The 7,621-nt window shown below is 60.1% G+C and overlaps 3 protein-coding genes across 3 annotated transcripts in view; all 3 read right to left on the reverse strand.

Annotated features, from left to right (window-relative positions):
• Positions 1-3,260, reverse strand: part of SDRG_07168 (hypothetical protein) — a 6,521-nt gene extending 3,261 nt beyond the window's left edge. The window contains exons 1-3 of the mRNA XM_008612988.1: positions 3,193-3,260; positions 2,894-3,140; positions 12-2,849 (exon numbers count right to left, since the gene is read on the reverse strand). Of these exons, the coding sequence (XP_008611210.1) occupies positions 12-2,849; positions 2,894-3,140; positions 3,193-3,203 (3,096 nt within the window). The 5' untranslated portion in view covers positions 3,204-3,260. The remainder of the gene's footprint in view (positions 1-11; positions 2,850-2,893; positions 3,141-3,192) is intronic.
• A 560-nt stretch (positions 3,261-3,820) lies between these two features.
• Positions 3,821-5,547, reverse strand: SDRG_07169 (serine/threonine protein kinase). The gene has a single exon (XM_008612989.1). It carries the CDS (start codon positions 5,455-5,457, stop codon positions 4,498-4,500), a length of 960 nt encoding a protein of 319 aa, XP_008611211.1. The 5' UTR covers positions 5,458-5,547; the 3' UTR covers positions 3,821-4,497.
• A 538-nt stretch (positions 5,548-6,085) lies between these two features.
• SDRG_07170 (CAMK/CAMKL protein kinase) lies at positions 6,086-7,177 on the reverse strand. The gene has a single exon (XM_008612990.1). The coding sequence runs from the start codon at positions 7,065-7,067 to the stop codon at positions 6,165-6,167; it is 903 nt and encodes a 300-aa protein (XP_008611212.1). The 5' UTR covers positions 7,068-7,177; the 3' UTR covers positions 6,086-6,164.
• Between the last annotated feature and the right edge of the window lie 444 nt (positions 7,178-7,621).

Here is a 7,621-nt window from a genome sequence, read left to right on the forward strand (position 1 = left end):
GGGTCAGCCACCAGCTTCGCCGGATCACTGAGGATGCTCGGGTCGACGCCTTCCGACTGCATCTTGAGCTCGACCTGCATCGCCGGCATGCCCATCTTCATGAGCTTGAAGAACTTGGCGTACTTGGGGTGCTCCTTGATCGGGATCATGGCCGGACCCGCGGGGGCCGCCGGTGGCACGTCGACGGGCAACTGCTTGTCGGGTGTGTCAAGCATCGACGCGTCGACGCCTTCGCTGGAGGCCTTGAGCTTGACGTGCTCGAGCGGCATACCCATTTTGAGCAACTTGAAAAACTTGGCAAACGTCGGGTGCTCACTCGCCTGGACCGTCGTCGGCGCCGGCGCCGGTGCCGTCGTCGTCATGGTGGGTGGCGGCAACGGCTTGCCATCGTCGTCGACAAACATACCCGGCTGCTCGAGGACACTCGCATTCATCCCGTCGGCTTGCATCTTCATCTGGACTTGGAAGAGCGGCATGCCCATCTTCTGGAGCTTAAAGTACTTTTGAAGCGCAGGCGACGCGTCCGCGCGGGTGCCGGCGACCGGCGTCAGCATTTGGAGGCCCGTACTGAGCCCCATCGTGCGTTGGATCTCGACCAGCGACACGCCCTTTTGCAGCATATTTACGACCTTGGCCCGGAACGCACTCTCGGCGCTCTCTTCAGGGTCCGCGACCGAGTTGTCGTCGTCGTCGTCGTCATCGGACGTCGTGAGTTCGTCGCTGAGCTCATCGTGCGGCGCGCGGTTGCGAAGGAGCTCGATCGGGCCCATGGGAAAGCTGCTTGTTGAGAGCTCGGGCGCCGTCTCCATGAGGTACGCCGTAAACTTGTCGCGGGCGCTCAAGAGCCGCTTCCGGTCGTCAAAGCTGAGCTCGTACCGGCGCACTTCGTCGACGGGCGAGAGAAGCGCAATTTCCTTCGTGACGCGCTCGCACATGGCCCACATCTCCTTGCCGAGCACTTGGTCGGCCGGGATGAAGAGCAATTGCTGGAGGATCGAGAGGAAGCAGTTGCGCAGCTCTTCGTCGAGCACAACGCGCGTCATGATGGACGCCACGACGCTGTCGAGCGACGAGAGGTCCGTCGTGCCGTACAGCGTGTTCTTGCGGTCGTCCTCCATAAAGACTTCAAACACCTCCATCTGCCGCTCCATGTTGTCCAGCTGCTCGCGAATTTGGAGTTCGGTCGCAGAGAGCGCACTCGGGTCATCTTCGTCGCTCTCGGAACCGCTGCCGTCGTCCAAGCCAAACGACGGCGACTCGGCCCACGGGTCGTTCACCGGTCCACTCGAATGGACGGGCGACTCGACCGACACGAGCGGCTCGGGCAGCGCAGCCTTCTTGCCCGCGACGCCAATCTTGACGGTGGGCGGAAGCCCAGGTACCGACGTCTGCCGCACGGCCGGCGATGGCGGCGGGAGGCTCAGCGACGGTGGACGCATGCCCGGTGACGGCAAGTACGATCCCGGCGACGGCAGACCTTGCGAGCTCTGACGCCCCATGACCGGTGGCGGCGGCGTCGAGGGCTTGGCCACCGGGGACATGGGCGGGGTCGACGGCTTGGGTTTCTTCTTCTTGCTCTTCTTGATCGGGTCCTTGATCGTGCCAGCCTTGGCGTACATGGCCATGCTCTTCATGCGGATCTCCTCGAAGTACTCGCTGATGCCGAGTGCGACAAAGTCCTGTCGGATCTCAATGCGGCTCTCGACGCGGAGACCCTTGTTGACGAGGATGTTGATGAAGCTGAGCACGTCTTCTTTGAAAAGCAAGTTGTAGCGCGTCGACTTGAGCGCGTCACGGAGGCACGTGAACCGGATCATCTCGCCTTTGACCTCCTTGTAGTTGCTAAAGCTGTGCACGACGCTTTGGTGGCCTTCGGCGCTGTTGTAGCAAATGATGCCGAGCACTTGGAGCGTGATCTTCTTGACGTCGCTGCTCTCGGTGTGGAAGCAGAGCGCGAGGCGGTCGACGAGCCCGAGCGTGCTCGTGATCGCGTCAATGCCACTGGCAAAGTGCGAGAGCGACAGCAAAATGCGGATAATGTTTTCGCAAAACCGGCTCGCTTTCTCAAAGCTCTTGTAGTGGTGCTCAATTGAGAACGGCGACGGCTCGGGCATCTTCATTGTGAGGTAGTCGAGACCGTACGAGACGACAAACTGGTCGGTCCACTCGGCCGTGCTCGACGCGATCTTGCGGTGCAGCGTCTCGAGGAGTGCGAGGCCCTTGTTGTCCCAATGCAGCTCGACGAGCGCCTCGGCGATCTTGATCGCGTCGGCAATGTAGCCCTGGCTGCTCTCGTCGTTCTCGTGCTGCTTGGCCGACCACACAATGCTCCACTTGTTCTCCAAGCTCTCGATGCGCACGAGCTCGTCGAGGACGTCTTCCGGCACGTTGCGCTTCATGAGCAGCTCGCGGTACATGTCGTTGACAATGTCGGGCGCTGGCAACGGCGGCATGTCGACCTTCTTGGCCTTACTCTCGGTCGACGTCGGCAGCCGGTCTTTGAAGAAACCACGAAAGTAGTTGAGCTTGTCCTGGAACGACCCGTCTTGGGCCGAGGCGGACGTGATGGTCGGGGGCGGCGGCGCCGTTGTCATCGAATGCGCCGTCGACGACGACAAGCCCGGGAGGCTCATGCTCGCGGCGCGGAGAAAGCCCGAGAAACCCTTGGGTTTCGCGGGCTCGGCGTCCTGCACCTCGGGCTCGCGCTTGAACTCGAGCCGCAGTGGCCACGCCATCGGGTTGTCCTGCAGCTGCGCGGCCAAGTCGACGATCGCGTCGAACGGCATGTCGTCGACCTTGGTATCGTGGAGCTGCACGAGAATGTCCTTCTCCTTGACCCGCCCCGTGCTCTGCGATACTGGTGAGAATATGAGAGGACGATGCGACCGTCTACCTCGATGTAGCCCTTCTTGCCATGGCGGTTGGGCTTGAAACCCTTGACGACGGCGCCACGCTGCGGGTGGACGTTGGCTGAGAAGCGCGCCTTGAGGTCGAGTCCGAGCGGCCCGCGCTCGGGCACCTCGACCGTGAAGACGAGCGCGCGCTGGCCCGAGCCCGTGCTCGAGTAGATGCTGCGCAAGGCTGCGGTCGCCGCCGTCGAGCCGCCCTCGGCGTTCCCACTGCTCGAGTTGGATCTCCTCCTACGCCAAGTGCACCTTGCTCATCTTGCTCGTCCTCGATGCATGCACGTACAGGTAGTTCATGACCCTGCCCCGCCGGAACGAAAGTCAATGACGTATCCAGGCCGCCCCAGACTCCCGCTTGGTCGTGTTTCAAACACCCATCTGTACTTGAACTTGTGCTTTGTATTTGTTTTGTATATTGAAAACAACAGATCTGTATAAAACAGTGCGAAGTTTTGGCCCACTAACTTGACATTTGTATGGTGCGCAAAAGGTCGGATCGGTGCCGGTTCAACGCAGCTCTATGCTATAAGAACCAGTTTATGGCTGACCTCACGACAGGAGATGGTCAGCGGGCAGCCGCGCTTCACCCACCGGTACGCCAGCTATGTACGCCAGCTATGCACGCCAGCTATGTGATAAACCAACTGCATTTTTGCAAGCCCCGACCACCTTGAAGATAGATCTATGGACCACAATCGCCAGTGGTTCTAGAACCCGCCTTTCTCCCGATCGCTGCGATCGAACGCACGTAGGAGTAGGTGCGCTCCGCTACGATGAGCGTGACTTTGGTTGGGCATGCACCCTCTTGGACCTCGTCGAACCGAGGTGCAGGAGGTGGCGGCTCGGTGCAAAGTGGCCGGTGCGGCGACGGGAGCTGTCGCATTTTGGCCAATCCATGCGCTTGCGTTTAGAAACACAGACTACGATTGGTGCCTGCGAAAGATTTATTGGGCGGGATGGGCGAGCCAGCGTTCGACGCGGCGCACCTACGCTAGCGCTACCGTACGAACGAACTAGTAACTCGCTTTGCTTGTACGAGTACTTGACCATGGCTCCTCCAACGTACTGTATCCGACATGTACTGATATCCCATGGACATTATTGTCGACGAGGCCAGTTTGAGGGCGAGGACGGCGATGCATCGAGAGCCTGTGGCGTTGCACCTTGCCGGTGCGAATGACTTTGACGCAGCTGAGCAACGCAGCTGAACGACGCTAGGTCGCGTGCGCCGTCAGCCACCTAGAAGCAAGTTGCACCTTCCACGTGGCACTGTGGGCAAGCACGAGATCGGACACGTGGCAGCATCAGCGGCCAGCACGACGTTAGCGCGCGTTTGGTTGACAAGGCGTCGATCCTGCCTCGTTGCCGAACCCTCGAGACGCACAATGGGGCCAGTGCTGTATCATGCACATGCTGTCCACAGCATGACACACGCACCTTCTCGTGCGATGATGGTCCGTGGCGTCTTCCATAATCGGTGGTCGACATGGCTTGTCTTCGTAGTTGGGTGAGCATGACCCAACAACGATCGTCGGCGTCTTCCTTGGACGCCGACGATCCAAGCGCAACACGCTGTGTACCACTGTCCTTGTTAATAAATACTCGAGCGGGGTGGCCGCTTCTTCTTCGCGCCTTGTGTCGGCGCCGACGCCTCGGACCGGCGCCACTCGCGAGGTGTCGTCCAGAGCGCTTTAAAGAACCGGCCGACGTGGTCGCCGATCTCAAAGAACCGGAGGCCGTCGCGTACATAGGGGTGCTTCATGACGGTCTTCATCGCTGGTCGGCGCTTCGGGTCGACATCGAGGAGCTTCTTGAGGAGGTGGAGGCAGTCCTTGCTCACGACGTGGTCAAGCTTCCAGCCGCGGAGGACGCCAACGAGGCCATGCGCCTGCACGTAGCGGAAGACGCTGTCGCTGTCGTCGGCGCGGCCAAAGAGCGGGCAGCCCGTGAGCATGATGAAGAGCATAATGCCAAGCGCCCACACGTCGGCCTTGTCGGGTGCGTAGCCGCCAGGCAAGAGCATCTCGGGCGCCATGTAGATGCGCTTCCCGACCGGCGTCAGCTTGCGCGCGGCTGTCGGCGACGCGAGGCCAAAGTCGCCGACCTTGCAGTTGAAGGTCGCGTCGACAAATACGTTTTCGAGCGAGAGGTCGCAGTGCGCAAAGCCGCGCTCGTGCATAAAGGCCACGGCGGTCGCGATCTGGATGAAGCAGTCGTGCGCGCGCGTCGGCTGGAAGCGCTGCGAAGGCTGTCGCTGGAGCTCCTGGAACAGCTCGCCGCGCGGACAGTACTCCATGACAAAGTGGTCATAGCCGTCGGCGCAAAAGGTCTCGTGGAGCGCAACAATGTGCGCGTGGGCAAGGAGCCCGTGCACGTGCTTCTCCATGGTCGCGTCCTCGGCGACGAGGCGGCCGTCGTCGACCGACCGGCGCTCGGCGGCCGCGCGCAGGTCGAGCCGCTTGACGACGACCCGCTGCGTACTGTCGCGACAAAGCAGCACGCGGCCGTACAAGGCATGCGCAAGCTCGCGCTCGACGAGGTAGTTCTTCATGCGGAACAGCGAATCACCAACTGGCAACTGCACGAATAGAGTGAGTGCTCACATGCGACGGTGGCACTTGAAGCTGACCCGACCACTCGCGTCCACGATGCGACCAGCAATGGCTTCGGGACAGTCCAACGATTACTACCTGCGAGCCTGTCGTATGTAGGGAACCTCATGTGGGAAGCTTTGACGACGGACTCCTTCCCGTAGCGTATCTGAAGCGCCTCCAAGCGCCAACCTCAGCCCACCTCGTCATCACCGACGCCTGTTCATGTAACGCGGATTTTTGCGAAATGTACCGTACGTAACCAGCACTTGAACAGATTTGCTGGAGCGGCTGGACGAGCCGCGTTCGAAGGTGGCTCAGCGTACCGGTAGTGGGCCTCGTAAGTAGAGAAGCAGAGTGACTAGTGCCACGATGGCCCAATACAATAGATCCTGGCATCTTCGGTACCGTGTCCTTCTAGACAGGTCGCCGCCCACTTGTTGAAGCGCATTGCTTCCGTCGCGCTGCCGCGTCGCCAGAGGCGCGTCCGATTTTGCTTGCGCGTCACGCGTCGCCCCTGCATCGACGTCACCTTTGTGTAGGTTATGTTGCATCTGTTGCATCGCTAGCACCCATGTAATATCCAACTGCCATCGACAATATGTGCATTTTCACTGCAAAAATAGTTGTAAATACGTCGACTAGTCAAATTTCTTCGATCGAAAAATTACCCGCCACGACGTTGAAAGAGACTCGCCAAGAGCCGGCGAACCCGCGGAAACCGCTGCAGGCGCGAGCCACAGGGCGCTGCCGCGACGTAGGGGTGCGCTACCACCGTGGCCATGGTCGGCCGTCGCGCCGGGTCCACCGAGAGCATCTGCGAGAGGAGGTCGAGGAGGGCCGGCGCCACAACGTCGGCGACTTTCCAGCCGTCCAGAATTTGCTCCAGTCGGTTGGTCGTCGCGTGGATGTAGAACCGGTAGACGCCGTCGGCTGTCGTCGCCTTTTGAAAGAGCGGCGCGCCCGTGAGCATAATGAAGACCATGATACCGAGCGCCCACACGTCGGCCTTCTCGGGGTCGTAGCCGTCGGGCGTGAACATCTCTGGTGCCATGTAGAAGAACTTGCCACCACCGACCACGCGCGTCCCATGCAATGGCGCCGCGAGGCCAAAGTCGCCGAGCTTGCACTGTCCGTGAGCGTCGAGGAAGACGTTTTCGAGCGAGAGGTCGCCGTGGGCGTACCCCTGCGCGTGCATGTAGGCGACAGCGCGCGCGATTTGACCAAAGAAGCGGTGCGCCTCCGTCGCCGGCAACTTGTGTAATTTCTGCACATGCGAGAAGAGGTCGCCGCGAGGGCAGTACTCCATGACCAAGTGGTCAAAGTCACCGAGAGCAACGGTCTCGTGCGCCATCACAAGGTGCTCGTGCGAGAGCGCGAGGTGCACCATCTTTTCAAACGCAAAGTTTTCGGACACGGCGTGCTGGGCGTCCCAGGACCGACGCGCGTTGGCCGCGGCCACTTGAACACGCTTGACGACGACGCGGCGCTTGGCGCGGCGGTCGTAGCAGAGGAGGATCTTGCCAAAGATGGCGTTCGCGAGCTCGCGCTCAATTGTATAGCGTTCCATGTGCAAGGTCGTGAAAAAAAGAATCTGCGGAAAGTGCAACCGAGCTTTCCAAAGCGGAATGTAGGTCGCGAGTGATGGGCTTTATAGTGGACATGCTCTGTCGCTGCCCGTAGGGTCATCATGGACAGAGATGGCAACGATAGAATCAATGGCAGCAAAGGCGTCGAGCCATCGATGGTCGTAGGACACGCCGTCGCGAAGACGAGAGCCAGCAATGCGCCGGCCCACCGTGCCGAAGACGACCATCGAAGATCGAACAGAATCGAGAGAACGTTACGAGCAGCAACTTCACAAATCGCCAGATCGTCGGTCAAAGCATGGCTGCGGCGTCAACGAGAGAGGCGTGCTCGTACATTTACTCTGCGACCCGCTTGCATTCCTTGCTACCGGTATTAAAACCGGTAGCCAGCCAGCTATTGAGCGGTATCCCGGGTGCTTGAACAACAGTACTCATTCATTTTATATAGTGTGCATCCGATTTGTACGTATTTAGTGTGTGTCCGAATTTAAAAGCGTCCGAATTTAAAGGTCCTCAAAGTTTCGAAACAAGGACC

This window comes from Saprolegnia diclina (genome assembly GCF_000281045.1).
Source record: "Saprolegnia diclina VS20 unplaced genomic scaffold supercont1.20, whole genome shotgun sequence".
NCBI classification, from domain to species: domain Eukaryota; phylum Oomycota; class Saprolegniomycetes; order Saprolegniales; family Saprolegniaceae; genus Saprolegnia; species Saprolegnia diclina.